Source organism: Macrobrachium rosenbergii, chromosome 30 (genome assembly GCF_040412425.1).
Source record: "Macrobrachium rosenbergii isolate ZJJX-2024 chromosome 30, ASM4041242v1, whole genome shotgun sequence".
NCBI lineage: Eukaryota > Metazoa > Arthropoda > Malacostraca > Decapoda > Palaemonidae > Macrobrachium > Macrobrachium rosenbergii.
This window is the reverse complement of record NC_089770.1, coordinates 7,650,919-7,672,019: the sequence shown is the minus strand read 5'-3', so window position 1 is coordinate 7,672,019 and position 21,101 is coordinate 7,650,919. Positions and strand designations below refer to the sequence as shown.

The window sequence follows — 21,101 nt, the reverse complement described above, 5'->3', positions numbered from 1 at the left end:
TACATATTTCTGGTTAACCAGATACATTACTGGTCCCAAAATGGGGTTTGAAAATAATTTCAACCAAGGCACTTTCATGTTCATTATAAGAATTCTGTGTTTAGTGTAGTGTATTTTGATTTTCAGACAAACCTGTAAACAGGAGAAATGAAAGACTTTCTACAAAGGTTGTTTATTATCAGATAATATACGAATACTTTTAAAAAATAAATATATAAAATGTGATTTTCAAATTACATATTTTTAAGTTCAGAAATGGCAATATCAAAACCTGGAGAGGTTCACCACTGATATCTTTGAAAAACTAGAAAATATCTAGAATGTGAAAAAATCAATAAATTTAAGCCAATTGGTTGGAAATCAAACCACATAACAGGCTAGGTAAAGTCTAAAAACCAGGTGCCAAACCTCATGTGTAGTATTGTACGAAGATCGAAAGATGATTTCAGGAAAGCACCATCAAACGTGGTCAAAATATGGAGAGGTTTGGCAAAAGGATATTTGGAATTTACTTCTCTGCAATATAAGTATTTGTTTTAAGTTACACACATCCTACTTGTTCTATGTAATTTCCCTTAAGATTCCTGTCAAGGGTAATGACATTTCACTGTAGAGCCGAGACATTTCCTGGTGCTCTTTGATCAAAATGCCAAGGAAATTTCTTTGGAGTAGTGCAAACAAAGGTACTAAGTCTAAAATTTTGATCTGAAAGTATTTTACAACAAAATGTAATAAAAAAAGGTTTAAAATCCTGAGGTTCAGTGTAACTAAACTGTATTCAAACGTCACATTTCAATTTCCCTCCTTTCCGTAAAAGGTTCTGCATTAAAATCTGCAAAACTCTGTAGCTTCAACAAAAGCAAAGAAAATCTACCATACAATCTATATCTTGATTGCATATAACCAGAAAACTATACAGTACTTTTCATTATTAGGAAAATACCAGGGTATTCCATTTCTGGTTAACCCTTATGTTGGAAACAAATAATGTGCTTTATGTACAATTAATTTAAAACTATGTTCTGTAAATGCAAAATACAAGACCTGGGTTTTCAGACTTTTTTCTTTTTAGCCGGTTGTTTCCTCTCTCCCTGATAATTAAGTCCAAGCTCATGGACACGTTTCAGGAAGTACTTTGACAAAATCTTTCCTGCTTTGTATTCATCTGTGTCCTCCATGTTGTACTGTTGGCAGTTCTGGAATACTAACATCACATCGGCAATGAACTCCTCATCCTTCAGGTACTTCATGTCAAAGAGTTTCCCGTGGATTTTGCGGAAATCCATGGGTTTTTTCACAATGTCATAGTAGTCAGGAGCCTGTTGATGATTGAACAAAACAAGATCACTTTATACATTTTCTCATAATTAACAGAATGTAAGTGCACTTCATCAGAATTTCTATGCCTGATGAAGTGCAGAAATTCAAACTGAAAAAAACATCTCCCTAATCACTGCCTCTCGCACTGAGTAACGCAAAGGGACTGTGAAATCTGCCACTAATGGTTTTCCTGTGCTTTATTTTCAAAAAATCTCCACTGTTCCTTCCAACAGTTTTCATTGAAGTACATCTGGGTCTTCCTACTCTTATGGTACACACACAAACGCTGCTGACAATATACTTACTATTCTTAAAAGAGTAGTGGGAAGGACGCACTCAAGCCATCCACATCTGCCTTTCATAATCTACACATGTAACTTCCTTTATGGCATGATTCCTAACTACTCTGCCATCTGACTCCAAAGCAAAGAACTTAAGTTTCATTTTCTAATCGACAAAATCATTCAGTCTCGTTGCCATACCAAGATTTGTGTTCGTATTCCGTATAGCAATGCAGAATATTCTAGAATTATGTATAATCTTACTTTTGTATGAAATTTCAATATTTGATTTCCAAATCATCTTCACCTGCCCACTGTCTGATTTGCCCTTTTTCTGCACCAAATGCAAAAATTAAGAGAACCTGCAATGGATATCATTGTAAATATCCCAAACTCAATCCTTTTGCCATTCAATGTTATCTGATCCCTCAGTACATACTCTGTCATCATTTCTTGTTTTTATTAGATTTGAAGTCCCATCTCTTAAGATATAAATTTTCTTTCAAGCATTACTCTAATCTTAGCCTTCTCTTCCTTCACTAACTACTTAATTCGTTATATAACCCAACAGAAGGGCAAAGACTAATGATGAAATACTAGCCCCCTCCAGCACCCCACTATTTATTGGAAATTCACTTGATAAGACCCCGTCAACATTAACTTTGCACATATGACTCACGGATAATTGGGAATGCCACAGTGATGCAAGCCCCATACTACTGGTCTATGGATGCTGCCAAATGCCTAATTGTAATCAAGTATCATCAGAGGGAGATTTTAAAATTACATATTCTGTTGTACAATACGTTTTACCAAAAGTACCATATAAGTGTAATTTCTGCCATATATAAAACCAGCCTGGTCATCTCTTGGCTTTCTTTCTCAAGCCTACTGAAAATATTTACTACAACTCACGTAAGTGGAGTGCAATCTGTAGTTACCACATTCAGTCTGCTCACCTTTCTTCTGTACCTTAGGTATGACTTCCAATTCTAACCATCACTGTTTGCAACTTTCTACAGTACCTTAGCTATGACTTCCAATTCCTAATCGTCAAGCTTTGTTCCCTAATTCCATATTCTGAAAAACAGTCTAACGTATGTCATTTCAGTTTGTTAAAATCATCTCTGCAGTGATTCCATCATAACCTATAGTGTTTTCTACCTCTTTAGTTTCTTTATTACCGACTTCACTTCCAAAACTGTCAGAGCACTTGAACCAATTCAGATGTAAATTTCAAACCCATGCTATTGCGCACGAAGCAACAGTTAAAGGGATACTCACATCTTTTTTAGATACGGGTTTCACGAACGGCCAGCTATGAGAGTGCTTCAGCAGTTCTTCTAATACAGTTTCGAGAGCTGGAGTATTCAACTCACAACCTTCATCCACCAATGACCTACGAGTTCGCTTTGGTGTTGTGTTCTCTGTAATATTTGTAAAATCCATTAAGTCATAAATCAAGATTTGACTAATTTACACACACACAAAAAAATAAATAAAAAAAGACAAAAATCAATTACTCAAATCCTCTGAGATACTGACCTTCTTCATTTTCTCTCAAGCGAAGTTTCTTTGCCATCTGTTCACTTGAATCAACATCACTTCTCCTCTTTCTGTCAGTAGGGGAACTCTTGTTGGTGTTTTTCTCTTTGGGGATGCCTTTCTTTGAGCTTTCTTTTTTACTGTTCTTTCCACTCTTCTCTTTATTTTCTTTATTAGAATCCTTGACTTTCTGGTTCTCCTTATTTTTATCCTTTTCTTTGGCTTTTTTCTTATCTGCTTGGCTTTCTTTCACGTCTGCAAGAAAAGATAAATATCATCAAAACTAACATTGATTACAACTAAACCTTACTGGATAAAAGAATCCAAATACGAAGTCGAGGTTAGGAAGCTGAAACACCCTGCGTAACAATGAAGTTTCTTTAAGTTGCTAAACACTGAAATTTTTGTGTTTTTTCACTTAACAATCCTCCATATTGATTTCAAAATCTGTATCTTAACCGTACATGAATGGCTTTGTGAAAATTTATGCAATGTATCATAAAATGTCCTGAACCAGATAAAATTTCAACCAACTTTTAACATGGTTAATTTATGCGACTAAATGATTACCTGGGGACCGACACTGTCGACAGGACCACGAGCCACGTGGAACCTTGCGCAAAAGTGCACAATCCAAGTGGAAAGATAATGGGCACGTATCACAACAAATGAGAGTCCCAGACCTCCCACACTCATAGCAAGTATTATGATTTTCCAGGCTGTAAAAAGAGACAGTAAAATGTGAGCTTGAGAAACTAAATTACTAAACATGACATGCCAGGAAACCATATACTAACAAGCATAAGCTGCCAGTGTCAACATATACTGTATCGACAACCAGGACAGACTGCACGGAATCAGAACTTACACCTGCTCCTCTTCTTCCGAAGATGAATTATATTCTTCTTCACCCTCTTCATCTGATTCTTCAGTATACATCTGTCTGTTCTTCTTACGCGGACTCTTCGGTTTTTCTTTGGGTTTACATTTATCACAAAACCAGTCTCCGGATGGTATACTCTGAATATAAGAAAAGTTTAGGTCAATAAATATAAATTGTAAGGCATTAAATGATATGAATCCCACTAAATCTTCAAATATTTTACTGAAAACCAGTCTCTTCAAAATCAAAATGAATGAACTTGACAATTAAAGGATTAAAACAACGAACTAGTCTTCATTTCAAAGCATCAGTAGATAAATGATGTCCAGAAAGTGGTTTCAACTCTAGAGAACAAAATACTGAACAATGAATGTGCTCTGAATCCTCCCACCCATGATGTACAACAAATTATGAAAACCGTTTTTAATTTAAGGTTACTATAACAGGCTTTAGAAAAATTTCATCTAAGTTATGATATTAAAGAAGAAATCTAATGACCAGAGACATGGCATCTGGTCCAGGCCAATTTTACTTTCTGAGACTAACCTTTAATTTAGGTTTCAGGCAATAAATATGATGACCTTTGTCGCAACCATCGCAAAGAAGCATGTTTTCTGCATCAGCTTTTCTGCGGCAAATACGACACCTGGCATTCAGCGCAGAGCGTGACCATGTTATAGAGTTGTCTAGAGTGGCATAGTGTAAACATAACTGGGGAAAAAAAAAAAAAAAAAAACTATCATTAATGACATACATTTAAAAGCTAATTTATTACTTTGAATAAGCAAAAATGCTTCCATTACAAATACATCAAATGTTGATGATAATTTTAATTTCTCTAGATATACAATATCTGAAGTTTTAAAGATTTTGTGAAGCTGGATTAACAAGGCAGCTAAATATAGCCCGATAAGTGAGGAGTAGGCATACCAACACCTTATCAGACTGTCAACCCACTTTTCCTTGAGCAAACATGAATAAAAACAGGGATGGAGGTAGGATTTTCCTAAGGCGTGTTTACCTAGATTTGTTCCTAGGATACAAACCTTTGTCCTTTATACACACACACTCTTTAGGTGTGAGATTTCTAACAGAAGAACCTGTGCCACAGACTGAAAGGAAGATCCATCACCACCCAGGAAGGGTTGAAAGGATGCTGCAAACACCCTTTAGTAATACCTATAGGGAATATTGTTCAGGGCTTCAGTCCCAGGAAGGGATCACATTGATGTTGACAAAAGGGTAAGCTAAGGAAATTCAGAGGAATAACCACAAGACGACGACTCCTGATGGGCTCCCACTCCTTCTGCAGTCTTAAGACTGAGAAAGAAGAAGGGCATGAAGGACAAACAGTAACCGTAAGTGCTTCTTTAGATACGCAGTAGAGAACTTCACATGAATAATCTATCCTTGCAGAAAAATACAGTTTGAGATACTCATAATGCAAGATAATGTCTCTTTAGCATACAACCCACAAGTCTTGCTACACAGACAGAGGTTGATATTCTTGTTCGGAAAATCATATGATTAAATAAGTAAAAAGCCACAATAATGTATGTGAGTGACTGTATTTTTCAAAATAAAGTTGTTCATATACATTATCGTGGTTTTTTACTTAGGTTCAAGAATTCCTGACAAACTAAACAACAATAAACGTAATAGTATAATGAAATTTTTAATAAGGATTTCAAAACAAAGATGAGTTCCGTGACAACAGCAACACAGACATTGACTGAACAACAGCCACAAGAAAAGCAAAGGTTAAGAGTCACAGGATTATGCTGTACCCCCATTCCCTCACTTAAATGCCTATAGTTAACTAACTAAAGATTCAATGACCAAACCAGCTTCACTAAAAGTATACCTACATAAAGGATGAACATTTCCATCCTAATAGGAACACACAGCACTATTCTACAATAATTATACTGCAATTTGGATCTATAAACTTCATCTCAAGTAAATTGCTTCGATTTGGATCAATCACTTCATCTCAAGTGAACTGTTTCAATTCGGATCAATACACTTCATCTCTATGTAAATTATTAGATTTTTTCACATTCTAACTTGCATTTTATTAACAACTCACTCAGACGACAAAAATATACCCGAAGGGTAAAAACAAATCTTACCTGAGATAGATTTGTGCTGGCCATTAGTGATTTCTCCCATCTCTCCATGGGTGTCCTCAGAGCATTATCAGAAATGTCTATGTCATTACTTGTCTTCTTGCCATCCTCCTCCTCCTCGTCAGAATCGTGATCGGAGCCCTCGTCGTCACTGGCTTTCTCCGCTGCTTTCCGTCTGAGCTTCTGCTCTAATCTCTCTCTCTTCTTTCTCAATTTTTCAGTCTCACCTGGGTAAATATTAACACATGCCACAGTTCAAATAATTTTTAGCTAACAACTCATACTAGTATCACGTCAATGAAGAAAGTGATTATGCTGGTTATTCCCAAAGGAACTTGTCTATATAAAAAATATTCAGTTTCTTTAAGGGTCAAATCCAGTAGAGGCATCTGCAAAAATGGCAAGGTTCAACTATAGCCTGAAAAATCAATTAGGCCAAATGTTTAAACAGGAAGGACTCTGGGGTTGTCTAAGATGAGATCTTAAAATGCTCAGAAACCACTGCTAATGTGGCCAAAGGGTACAAATATTTATAAAAATTAGGCTATAAAGCCAAGCACTGATGCATGTTCAGCCATTAGTCCAATAAAGAGGCTTCTCAGCACCCCTGTCATGGCCTTGTTTGAAATTGGTGCCCTGCCAAGTATTTGAGAAAACTTGGCAGCCTGGCTACGTCACTAAAATAATGCCTACTTATTGGCTGACAGATTCCAATAAAGGCACTGCACTGCATAAATATTAATTCAGTCAAAATAACGAGTGCCAAGATGACTGCAATGCCAAAACATTTTTTCTGCCTCAGTAAAGCATTTGACATTTTGCATTAATTATTGGTGTTCAAAGTCTAAATAAGCATTAGATGCATTTTCTGGGATTCAAGATTGTTCTGCATAATAATTTAGACACTGGCAACGTGCTAAATAAGTGAATTTCAGTTGAAATTCTGAATACAGAATTTGCAAATTTAGGAATGTTAGGATTACCATACTAAGACATGATAAAAAAAAGTCTATAAAATCTGTGATATACTTTAAATGTTTACCTGTAAAATTTACTTAAGACTGTCACATTCTCATGTTCACTCACCAATTTGCTTTCAAGTTAAGTGTTCTGAATTATATCTGGAAGTTCAAAGCATTAGCTTTCAACTGATTTTCAATTTTGCACATTACAGTACAGAGAAATTCTACATATAAACATACGATTACGGGCATAAATCCGTGTCTGCTACTGCAGCCAGATTTTCTGCAAGGGTTTCATGATTACCAAGAATTCTCCCCCCCTCATAGAGAAAAATGGACACCAATAACAAATCCTAATAAAATAACCTAAACAATTACAACTTGAATGAACTTAGTTGTACTTCACTTACCAAGTGGTTGAGTAAGGTACTTTGCATCAACGGACTGACCAACCAGCAAAATGGCATGAGCAAGGTCTCTCACCACAGCTGCTTTTGTGCCTTCATCTGGTAACTCTTCAGTATCTACCTCAGGTTCCTCCTCTATTTTCAAACCAAAGTCAGCCTGTTTTCAATGAAAAAATAAAAAGCATTTACTTAAAATTAAACCTGAGTAATCAATTATTAACAAACTGTGACATGTCAGCCATATCTAACAATGCTACATGTCAAGTTTGATATTTTTTACTTGAGGAGCAAAGGGTTCCGATCTTATTCAGGACATGTATGACTACCCATTTAATGTAGTTTTGTGTGTATTTGAAAATTACAGACTAAAATGTGCCTTCTGTGGAATTCTGTAAATGGTATTAAGGGTTCTTTGCAGAGTCCCTTTGGTCCCACCAGCACCATTTTCTCTATTTAATTTCTCATTCCCTCCCTTTGATGCCTGTGGCTAGCTGTACAGATGAACATGAACACTCTCCAATTTTCCCCTCACATTTGTGAACAAATCCTCCACAGGCCCAACCATCCATGAAATGGGATTCTCCCTGCTTAATTACAATACCTCTTAATCACAACAGTTATGATGAAAAGATGGCAACCTAATACTGTAGTAACCATGTGTTGAAAGGCATTAAATTTAAGAATTGAATATCCCTTATGTTATCCTTTCAGTATTCACAAATACTCTGAAATCAACCTTCTGCAAGAACCCTACATTTACAAAAGGCGTGTGTGTGTGTGTGTGTGTGTGGGGCAAAGGTTTAGATCTTATACGGAAATTTGTGCGCATTTTGAAGCCATATAAGAGCTGTATTGAGTTACTAAAGCAGCAAACAGGTATGCCACACCCACCCACACATTATTATTATTTCAAAGGCTAGGGAGCAAACCAAGTCTTGGGGGGGTGATCAGTGTCTTGACGGGGCCAAGTGCCCTCGCCATGACACCCCTGTGATCACCAGAAGGACTTGCCCATATACAAGGTGAAAATTGGACTAAGTTATAAGTAGCCAAACTGCTATAGGCAGAAAGATACTAGAGGGAATATATGAGAAGTAAAATGCAAAAAAACATTGCAGATGGGGGCCAAAGGTACATTAGAAAAAGCCGTAATGCTGTCTACAATGTGCCATGGAATGCAACCTTTAAACCTTGCCCTTCCCCTACCGAGACAACTACCTCTACAGTACAAACTCACCTTCATTTGTGCTATTCTCTTTCGACCACCATAGTCTACATCTGTTTCTCGCAAGAAGCTCCCCTTTTCAATAGCCTCTCTCCAGGCTTCACGATTTTCAGCTCTAAGAGAACCTAACATGCCCATGTAAATTTTCTCCTCAGTTTCTAATATCATGTCTCGCAGAGTTAGCTGAAGGATTTCGTCAACTGCTGTACCGGGGGGGAAATTCAAGTTAACGTCTGTGTCCTTCTTTGTTGTTAAGTGGCGCTGTGATTTCCTGGAGACCATATCCAGTTCTGGTTCCTGAAAATAATGAGAACTTTGGAGTCCAAGTCCACAACACCATATCTAAGTATAAAACAGAACTAAATTATACCAAGAATGCATAATAGATTCAAGTCTTTAAATTTCTCAGTATAAAAATATAAATGTGCTTGCGAACTTACCTGAGAAGGATCGAGTTTGTACACAGGACAAGACCTAATTGAACTTTCAATGTTGGCTCTGTAACATTCCAAGGAACTCTTCAGTTCTCTCTCCCTGTAACCACGTGAGTTGAGGTTGTCAATAAGAGTATGTACATCTTCCAAGTTGTGATAGAAATGCCATCTGTGAAGGTCCTTCTTTTCCGAGTGAACGGGACAGGTGCTCAGGTTGGCCGACACAAAGTCCGTAAATGTCAGGAATCTCCCTGTTTTCCACATTATCGCCCATCAATTTTGCTATAGCTCCCAGGATGCTGTCACTATCATCATCATCCTCATCATTCACACTGTTTTCACTTGCTACTTCTGCAGCAGCTTCTCCATTTGCTTCTACCTCCATCTTCTCTTCTGAGTCTGCACCTTCTACTTTGGTTGAAGCAGCCCCATCGACACCATTTTGTACGTGGTTTGGAACTTTCAACAAGGTTTTGTTTCCAACATTTTTACTGGCAAGTTTACTTGGACTGTTACTGCTGCTGTCATTCTCTTTATCACTATTATTTTTCTCGTCTTTTTCACCATTTGACAATTTAACAACATTCTTCTCTGCCTGAGATCTGAACAATTCATTCAAAGCTTCAGATAACTCTGGGTTGGATTCTGGATTATAGGGAGTTGGTGTCAGACGGCACAATCCTGGATTCATTTCGTTGTCCTCAACGAAGAGCCCAGAAAGGGAATTGAATAGCCAGTACCGACGATATGCTCTGTCTTGACCTAAAGGGGCTATGTTTACTCCCTTAGCAGTATTCAGTATCTGTAAATGAAAAATAAAAACTGATAACAGCAAAAAATATTTCCCATTCTTAACTGACAATGCCGAGAGGTCTGGGGTTAACAAGTACAATAAGACTTAAAAAAAACTTTAGGTTCACATTCCTACCAACAGTGAATCTCTTTAAAAAATACAGTAAATACTAGGTATATTTAAAATTATGCATGACAAGTAAAAAAGGCTCATTAAGGATCATTATTATTATTATTACCAAAGTTTAACCAGGCCATTCACAAAAGTAAACAACAAAAGACAGATATTAGTGGAGACTGGTAATCTAAAGATTGAAAACTGCGATATGTTTTTTATTAACCTAATTCTTCTCAAACGATTTCCTACAACGCTGGTAGCATCTACAAGACACCAACCTGCTGCAAAAGATCCCGTTCCTTTCTCAGAAAGTCCTGCCTCCTTTGCTCTTTGTTCTTCAACTCCTTTCTTCTCTGATTGCAAGCTCTTCTTTGTCTTCCTCTTCTTCTTCCTCCTCCTCCTCTTCTAAGTCCAAATCAATGGGTTTGTCAGGCTCACCTGTCATGGCCTGGGCAGCTGCCTTCTTTTCAGCCTCCTTCATGCGTTTCTCAATTTCTTTTTGGCGTCTCTCTCTCTTTTCTTGCATCCTAAAATAAAATGTTCTTAAATATGTATGGCCATGTGAAGAGTCTGCACCTACAACCCGATTCAGAAAGCTAAATACCATAAACTTATTCCATGCAAGCTGAAATGCTCTAGTTCACAATAGACAAAAATCTTTTAAATCTCAACAATATACTCGAGTGTGAGCATCTCTCTGCTTGTGCGGTCACAAAACATTCTCTAATTATGGCAAACTTCCACAATATAGACAGAATGCACATGGAAAAATTGAGAAAAGAAAACTATAAACAAACATCAAATAAGTTTACTCCAAACTACGGCTGTGGAAGACCATGGTTTTGAGGCCATGGCAGAGAGCATGATTTGAGAACGCCAAGTTACCAGGTCATTATCATACATAAATCAATTACAAATGGTACTAATTCAAAACTCCAAAGTACCTACTTGGCAGCGTTTATCTCCCGCTCCTTTTTGATTTGAGCCAACTGATCAAGACGCAATTTGTTCTTCATTTCCTTAAGCTTCTCAATGTTGTCATCAATGATGTCTCTTGCAGAGGCATAAGTTAAAATTTGCCCGATTAAGACATTCAGTATCTTTAGTTTATCAACTGGAGGAAAAGAAAATAAAATGATCATTGTTGATGTATGTACACTTAAACATAAAATGTTCATTATTTCTGGGAAAAAGCTTCAATATAGATATTTTGTCAACACAGCAAAAACTTTCTAATCTTAGCATCACAGACCTAATGGGATGTCAAAGATGGTATGAGTGGTGAGTGACTTCAGGATCTCTGGTTCTTGGAGTTTGAACAACAAACCTGGGTCATCAGTACTCTTGTATCCACCACGATTCAAAATCCTAAAGTAAGTGAAAAGCAGATTTGGCATTAGTAAACAAACAGTTGTCCCCCGGTATTGGGGGAGGATACATACCAAACCCCCTCTAAAAACACTTATGACAGCCTATTTGAACAGGCTTCTACCAAATGAGCCCCTCTAAAATCCTTATAACTGCCTATCCTAATAGACCAAACACCAAATACAGTAAACCCTCCGATTGCTCAGTCTCACGACTACAGGATTTCTCTGTGAACGTATATACACATTATTCGCAGAAAACTAAAAAAAATTCGCGATATTTTTCACCGAGATATATTCACTAATTACTGTATTTTCATATCAATTTCATGACTAAATGCACTTTTTGTGATATAACTACTAAAACACTCAGGTATAAGCATTTTGGTTTTTTTTTTTTTTTTGAACTATCAAAATAGGCAGTTCTACGCGTTTTTAAAGGGGTTTTCAGTATCCGTGGATTTTAGCTATTTGCGGGGTGTGTGTTGTGGTAGGCATCCCCCGCAACTACGGGGTGTGTGTGTGTGTGTTACTGTATACCTTAAACTGTCAACCTAAAACATTTAGTCATGAAAATATGAATGCGAATTTTCTGCAAATATGGATATATGTTCCACAGAAAAATCCGTGAATGTTGAACCCGTATAAGCTAGGGTTGACTGTACTGTACTTTTCAACTTATGCTTATAGGTGCTGGGCATCTGGTAACTATATAAAGACATAGTACAACCTACACTTTAGCATTTTTCATATGAAATTCTTTAAGGTAATCCCTGGGTTTCTAGCCTAAACTTGCATGAACATTCAATTTAAGAGATATAAAAACAAAATTGTATCCTTGTAGCTGATAGGTACAGAAAAGTCTGGTAAACGGATGTGTTACAGCAATGTTTCGTGCATTCTGGATACACAAAACTAAAATATCTCTGCTTTCAATATTTTTAATTCAACATACAATCCAACCACAAACTAAACTAATCAAATCGTAAGAAATAAACATACCTCCACTGAGCATTAGCAACATTAGTAGCTCCTGAGGCCAACAAGTGTAACCGCAAAACCTCTGTCAGAGTGAATGCATCCAATGGAACTTTTTGAAGGGGGACACCATAATACTGTTGGCTCCAAGTAGCAGCTACATTTGCCATGCGAACAGCTTCCTGAATGGTTATGTCTGTGGTGTCTGTTTCCATCACTAGAAGGGGGAAGACAGGAAAATATAAGTTCCAGTTAGCTCAATTTTGTGTGGACTAAACTTGGAACTTACAGACATTTAAAAATTTGGCTATATTTGTTTTTAACTTTCACGATGACATAGCATCTATCATAATTTAACTAGATCTCCGTCTCCAGATAGAAGAGGTTATGCAGTCACTGCTCTTATACCTTTGGTGTGCATGCTTGCATACTGAACAGCTTTTCTGCGGGGTGCAGAGTAAAGTCACCAAGCCGGGAAACAATAAGTAATAACCATTAAGTTTAAAAATAACTTTACCCTCTAGTAATTGTGGTCTCAAGGCCAGTAAAATAAGTAGGGACTATGAATACTTGAAGGTCTAGACTTACCTCCTTCAGTGGTTGTGTCTGCTTCAACTTCATCATCCTCTTCTTCTTGCAGGGTGAAAATGGATTGCAACAACAGCTGAAACACATCATTCAGCACACCTAATGGGAAAAATGATGTTTACTTTTTCAAGCTATAGTATAACATATTCAACTTTATTTTGATGGAAAGATTAGAAGGAAAATCTTGACTAAATTGGAAGGAAAATTAGATTTTTTTTTTTTACTATGTTCATATGGATACAAGCGTAAAATGGCAGAACATTTGCTTTTGAGGCAAATACCATACTTTCATATAACTGATATCTATCACCTTACCAAGAAGAAACAAATAAAACCTCATCTTCACACACTAACACAATTTCGTGTCTTGGAAACTTACTGGAACATAGTTTGTAGCACAAAAGTATGCTCTAAACTAAAATAAAATCTGATAATATAAACTTTTCATTTTAACTTTTAAACACTTTACCCTGTGCCAAAACAGTGCTACTAACCTGCCACCTCTTTTTCAACGAGAGCATGTTCCAACATGTCAAATGTTATACCCTGTGGATACACATCTTTCAGCTCGAGCAAGTCGGTGAACACATTCACGAACTCGAGAACCATCATGAACTCGCTGAACAGGCTGTCTGGTATTCGGCACTGCACAGGTGTTGGTTTCGGGAGGTCCTGTTGCAAAGACATGTTAACCAATAATTACAGACCTGATAAAACAAGGCTTACTGACATTCCAAAACCACTATATCATGAAACCCAGTGACTGACTACATAAAACAATCTCAGATCCTAACTTTATGATCCTCGCAGTCCAAGTCATCTCGGGGCTTCCTCCACTCCTTCATGTATTCACTTTGAAGGCGTTTTTGTTCTTTCTTCACTTCCTTTTCTCTTCTCCTCTCCTCTTTCTCTTTCTCCATCTTCTGTTTCAGCTCTTCTCTCTTTTCTGCTTTTATTCCTTCCTTCATTTCTTTGAGCCTACAATACAGAAATCATTAGAAATCTGAAAAACTGTTACATGATTATCACCTTCACCAAATTTCTTTCGAATAATCGCACAAGACATTCAAATAAATGGGACGTAATCATTTGCATGCATCATCGTGAGAATCTTATGCCATATGCCTTGATCTTTGGATCAGTTTACCTTCTGTATTCCCATGATCTAATACGGAGGACTTGTCATAACTCGAAGAGGAAAGACAAAAGTTACTAACCCTAAGGAAGTTTGAAGAGTTTGGATTTGGTTCTAAACCAAATTATAAAAATCATATCAATCTTACATTTTCTTTCTCTGTTCCTTTTCTTCTTCTAGCAATTTTTTCCTCAGCTCTTTTTCTTCTTCGCTGAGAGGCTGACGGCCGGGTTTTCTCTTGACCTCCCCATTCTTTTCCCTCGTCTCTTTCTTCATTCTCTTCTTCTCTTCCTTGAGCATCTTCTTCTCCTCCTTCAGCTTCTTCTTCTCTTCTCGCTCCTCCTTCTTCCTGACATTGTTTGGAGAAGCGCCAAGTGACGCGGGGAGCTTCTTTGACTTTGTCTCCTGGAACTTTGGAGGATTGCCCAAGAAGATACTGGAATACTGGGTATTCTCCAAATTATATTTTTTAATAACTTTATCCTGCAAAATGAAAGAGGGTCACTGAATGCAAATCTTTTTGACATTATCTGTATTTTAGTACACATATGAATACAAACACCAATAAAAAATTAATCTTATTCGACGCAGAATACAAGCCTAACACCCATTCCACAATCAAGTTTTATATGACTTTCCATTTAATAGAGTATTATCATTAATTTAAAATTTGTCAACAGTTTAAGAAATACTGTAATACCACCGAAGCTACTAACTAGCACATTAAACATGGGTTCTTCACCTTAAGGCACCAAAAGCCTGCATGAGATAACTGGACAACTTGCTTAAGAAATAATTTGCACTTTTCTCTTGTCAAGACACCTTTGTTACGTCGAATTTGCTCCCAAGTGACGATGTGTTTCTGAAAGTAAATGAAATAATCTAATTATGGATATCAATAAACTAACACTAGTAAACTAGCTACAATCATTACATATGACAGTTTACACAGTAGAGGCTCAAGAAAGGCCCAGTACTACAGTAGCCCCTCAACTTATGAGATGCGTCTGGGGTTCAGACTTCTGGTTTGATCCAAATCTATAACAAAGGCCCTTAATTATTTATCTAATCTCACCACTAACAGTAACTCATAAAATTTCAAACCTAATCTAAGCTGTGCTTTACTTATTCAATTTAGATGATTTATCTTTGAAACGCATCATTCTAAAAAAGTAACCTAGCAGAAAACCATCATAAAGTCATTGCTTAACATTAGCCATGGGGTTATACTATGATGGTTCAGAAATTACAAGGACAAAAAATAAAAAGATTAAATCAATTGACTCTTGTCACAGGACATTTTCAATCACATATTTTTCTTCATACTTAAAACCCCTCTAAAAACACGTAGAACTGCCTATTTTGATAGTTTACAAAAAAAAAAAAAAAAAAAAAAAAAAAAAAAAAAAAAAAGCTTATACCTGAGTATTTTAATAGTTTTATCACAAAAAGTGCATTTAGTCATGAAAATATGAAAATACAGTAATTAGTGACTATTTCTCAGTGATAAATACTGCGAATGGGTGAATTTTCCTCGAATAATGGGTAGATACGTTCCACAGAGAAATCCGTGAATATGTGAGTCTGCGAATACAGGGGGTTTACTGTATGACCAGAGTATGGTATATCAACTAACCTGAGGCTGGCAATGATCCCAAGGTTCAACCTCAATTACTTCGTACTTAAAAGTGGCAAATGGTGGATAATCTTCATCCTCATCCTTCTTTTTGACCTCCTTTGGTTTCTCATCCTTTTTGCTAACAACTTTCACGATCTCAATGTCATCATCGATTTTTTGTGGTGAAAGCTTTTCTGCTGTGATTTCTATGCCATCATCACTCTTTTCATCATTGTCTTCTTCATCGCTCTCTGCCATTTTTGCTTCATAGGCTGCTATTTCTTCCTCTGTTGGGTAGATAATCCTCAAGACCTGTGGGAGTAAAATTGAAACAGTATGAGAGAGAATGGATGTTGATAAAAATACCGTGCCCTTCAGCAAATGATGAACCATATGGCAAATAGTTGTCAATATGGCAATAACAAGGCTCCAAAATGTAGGAAGGCACAGAAAATGCAGAAAACGAATGGATCCTGAAGTAGACTTGATGGACATTTGGGAATTTAACTCATTTCATGCCTACACATGTAAAGAGAAAACCTGACATACATAGTAATGACCTTCCTAGTTCATCCCCTAACGAAAATACCTATTGGAAAGCTTTTCAAATTTTAATGACCAACTCAGAATGGTACTTCATACTATCGTAAAATCTGACATCTCTGCTTGATCATACATACGGTTACAGGTTACTCCTAGCAAACAGGGATTTCTACGAGTTGTGCTTATAATTTACATATGTTACACTTGGTAACTGTCAGCGTGGGTTTTTCAAATTTCACCTATGTCTCATCCTCAATACTGAGAATCAAGATGCATTTTGAATTATTATACCTACGTATTACCTACAACAACATGTAACTAATATGATACAATTTTCTTTTAACTGATTTTTGACTTCTGAAAGTTTGGTCTCATAAAATGCCACTAGAACCATTTCGTAAAAAAAAAAAAAAAAAAAAAAATTATGAATCATTGTGTAAAAAGATAAGTGCAAGCCAAATGGATGAAACTTAAGGCCAGTATTTATGTGTAACCAAATAAATTAAGTACTGCTTTCCACAAAATTTAGGAAAATATACAATTTTTTCTTGTCACTTCTGTAAAAATACCACACAACTTAACTTTACTTCTTAAAAAAATCACAAAAAATACACATTTCTTCAATTCCTATCTTTACCCATCGCTCAATGATCATAAATATGGAATTAACTCCTACAAAATAAAGTGCAAGATAGGCCTCCTTTGAAAGCCTTTGTGCCACTCGTTTAGACAGCATAAAAAACTACCATGGAGCCTTTTGTTGATAGCTTAGCTCAAGTAAATAAAATAATTCTGATCGGGCAGCTGGGAATGATAATTTTGCACTTACAACTTCTTCACATAATGTTCAACAAAGTTGTTTAAAACACTGTATTGTTAAAATGTCTCGCTGCAATTTATCACAAAACACTGCTTTGAGAACAACGTACCTTACAGTCATACCAGTGCTTTCTAACAATTGCCTCAACCTCTTCTCCAACAAAGTAACGGTCACGGACGTAATTGAACACATCGTCACTCATATCAATGTAACGTCCTCGGCGAGTTAAAGTTGCTATGTACAACATTGGCTTTCGTAATTCCTGTAATGAAGAGAAATTGTATAACATCAAAAACATACTCTTTGGTACATGACCTCTTAAATGATTTCAAGTCGAATGAATTTCCTCTGGAGTAGACATATATATAATACTTAAATATGACACGATGAAGCAAAGTAATACTGGCACAAAAGACCTCAGAGTAAATCTTTTATTACACAAATTTCACTTACTTAAATTCAAGTATTACTAGCAAATTCATAATTAACACATCTTTGAACCTCAAAGGATTCAGAGTTCTGCACTTGTAATAATGAAACAGAAGAAAAAATAAGAATTTAATTATACACTACTAAATGAAAAACTCATCATTACCTCCGGAACATTGGCAAGGCATTTTCTTGCCCTGTTTTCACTTTCCACAGCTTCTGCATATGTCAAGTTTGGACGTCCAGTTAATTCACAAGTCCAAACCATAGCATTGCAGAGGACTAACCTTGCCCAGTAATCTCTGTGGATAGAGAGCAATATCGATTAAAAAAGCTTCACTCTGTACTTACATAATATAAAAACGTTACTCAACTCAGCAACTTCTTTAAACTGCTAAAATTTCCACTTCCAGTATGGGAACAAATCCCTTAGGCAAACTTTATAAGGACACAAAAATAACCTGGTGGCCTCATTAGTATAAGTACCTCATGATGGTACACAAAATGTCTGTTCTTTGACCACCCTTATTCAAGATTATACCCACTAAAAGAACGATCATATTTCACTTACTCATAATCAGTGAACACTTCATTGGTGATACCACTGTAAAAAACAGTATCACTATCTTGTAAGTTCGGCGGGGGCTCCCTTCGAATGAAAGGCTTCTTGTTGAGGAGAGGCATGATGAAAAGCTGAGTTTAGGGGGTCAATGTTACCATTGATGAGATGACATAAAAATATAAATCTATAGATATTTTCTTCTTGAGCTTTGTAGGTCTACTTAAAAATCCAGACCTACTGTACTTCGAACTCCACAACAACTGTAAAGAGAAGTTAAAAAAACTATTAGTCTGAATATAGAATCAATTCTAGTGGAAATGCCACAAAATTATGCCCTAAAGCAGGATAGCCTGTAAGAATATATAAGCATGCAAACCATTTCCAAGCACACCTAGATAAGTTTGGCTAAATACTTAACTCTAGGCTAGCAAACATTACCAATTATTAATATATATAAAATTAATAAATTGGGTCTGTTCTGGCAAACTGGATGGGGATTTAACACATCTGGACAACCAAATCCCATGACAGACTGCGCTATCAAATACCAATATAATTTCTGGGGTGTATTTTAAATTTATCAATTATGTAACCTCCGATCAGTAATTAACACACTGTAATAATGTAAATTCACAGAGAAAATATGGTTCGATTTGCACATGAACTTATCCATGACCAAAAATGAACTCAGGTTTGATAAGTACAAGGTTAAAGCTCACATAAGCCATATGAAACTGACTGCTGATATTTAATCTCTATTTACTCAATTAAAAATACTATAGATTATACAATGTACAATATCACTGAGGCATGACTCGTTTCAGTGCACTGGCTAACCACTAACAATGATTCTACCCTAATATATTCTTCTACCTCAATAATTCCCACAACTTCTGTTCTATGACAGAATCCTCAGAAATGTCAAACAGGCCTAAGTAATGATGCTTATTCAAAGTGAGATCTACGGACACACTGCCCTTTAGGCTAACTGGTTGGGTTTGGGTATCCCTGGGGGACTATTTTACTTCGTTTTCATCCTCGCCCCCTCACAACCATTGACTCCTCCCCCCCAAGGTCACCACTAACTTTCGCCCAAAATTTTTATGAGCACTGAAATGTTTGCAATGCTGGTGTATTTCAATTTGTCGAAACTGAGTTATTTCTGCCATAAATGAAGTACTTTCCCATTAACTTCAGCCGAGCTTGTTTTCTGGAATCGGTTCACATACGTGTTAGTACGTGCTGTGTTTATAGTAAAGTAAAAAGTACTTGTATTAAAATTTACTGATCAAATATTGATAAAACTGAAGACTACTACGGCAGCCTGGTTCCAGCCAATCACCAACTGGAATATTTACGGCCCTTTATTTATGATTTAATGTATGTTTATGGCTTGTGTGTATGTTTATGATATTTACTGTCTTTTATTAATGTTTTTATGTTCACCCCCCCCCATTGCCAGTACTCAATATGGCAGCCATTTTACACGGAGACTGACGGTTACCGAACCATAGGGGCGCTATAGTAATCTTAAGTTTTAACAAAATTACTACCTGTTGCGCTAAAAATAAATTAAATCCACTTTAGAAATATGTATGTAGCCTAAGACAACAAACAGTGTCCACATTAAATCTAAGGAATGCCCTACACTACACCTAACCTAATCAATAAATCTAATTAATGACAAGCTACCAGGCCTATTACCATATGTCAAATAAACAAAATACACATAAAATAGAAATAAATTGAGATTTTTAGTTGCTGAGGCTTAGTGTTATCACTTAGCAATGTATAATATAATAGCCTAACAGCTTAGGGCTAGGATACTGTTCACAACACTTAAATAGGAGGCCTAGGCTATTTCCTGTTATCATAAACCACATGCTTGGCCAAATTCACGATGGAAATGACGACCAGGTCGCTAATGTTGCTACTGCTACCAAACCCAAGGCCACGGAACGCTAACGCAACGAAGCACTTGCTATGAAGTTGCTTACGCAATCGAGACCAAAAGAAAAAAAATATGGGAGGGGAAATGTTGCTGGCAACTTATTACTCCTGAATATGCGTAGGTTCAGTTTACTGACAAGCGTCTGCGGAACGAAATCCCACCTCTGGGTTACTGGCAGGGTGGATTTGACGAATTTATTCGCAGGCGAAACGACACTTCACGTTGGGCAATGTCATCGCCCTCAGCTCAATGTAAACAAAAAAGAAAAAAAAAATTCACCTAATAAAAACTTCGCGCCTTTTCTCGCTTACGCCGCCCGCAACGCGGGCGTGCAGCGTGCAAGCTGATCGCTCCCCCGATAAGGATGAGCCTTATCCTAATCGGATTCGCCCAATTCTCGCCCACCTCGGGCACCGACTGTTATTAATAAATGAATGAGTGACGGAGGTAATTCGCCTGGCGCCTTCAAACGCCAAAACTTTCCCGGCAACTGAGCGAGGCAATATTTCCCAACTCTCAATTTCGCCCTTCTCGGGCGCCTTCCCGCCCACATTCCGCCATCAAACCACTCTACAGACATTTATGAATGATAATTAACAACTCGCAGGCATCGCAAGCTCCATTAAAAGGGTTAAATTGACGACAGAACGTGAGGGACGATTGCGTTACCTGCAATGTTTTGAGGAGTTCGGAAGTCGCTGATTGGTCGGTTCGCTCCCACAATGCACGGCGATGTTGAGGTGACGTCCGCGAAGCGTCTTACGCGCCAAAACGTTCCTTTATTTGTCATGCGATTTCGCTATGCACTGTGTTCTTTTCTGAGGATGGCGCGGAAAATATACAATATCCATGCAGTTCTTTTCTGCTGCTGCCATTGCTTCTAGAACTTCTACGCTAAGGATGATTTAGCACTCGATCTTTCAGCTCCAAAATGCCCCTTGTCATCCGATTTCGTTATGCAATCCAGTCTTTTCTGGTAATATTACGGAAAATGGACAATATTTATCAATTCTT

At 37.0% G+C, this 21,101-nt stretch overlaps 1 protein-coding gene across 1 annotated transcript; it reads right to left on the bottom strand.

The window, feature by feature from the left end:
- Positions 1-156: 156 nt before the first annotated feature.
- Positions 157-20,880, bottom strand: LOC136854981 (bromodomain adjacent to zinc finger domain protein 1A-like). Its single transcript, XM_067131653.1, is given in 26 exon segments — positions 157-1,319; positions 2,886-3,028; positions 3,147-3,401; positions 3,717-3,865; positions 4,015-4,166; positions 4,576-4,740; positions 6,162-6,385; positions 7,531-7,684; positions 8,765-9,049; positions 9,193-9,408; positions 9,410-9,988; positions 10,375-10,448; positions 10,451-10,623; positions 11,045-11,210; positions 11,349-11,464; positions 12,466-12,658; positions 13,030-13,128; positions 13,524-13,701; positions 13,824-14,007; positions 14,313-14,647; positions 14,907-15,026; positions 15,801-16,094; positions 17,255-17,407; positions 17,741-17,876; positions 18,146-18,396; positions 20,757-20,880. Coding segments are annotated over 25 exon segments (4,923 nt in total). The 5' UTR covers positions 18,259-18,396; positions 20,757-20,880; the 3' UTR covers positions 157-1,052.
- Positions 20,881-21,101: the final 221 nt, after the last annotated feature.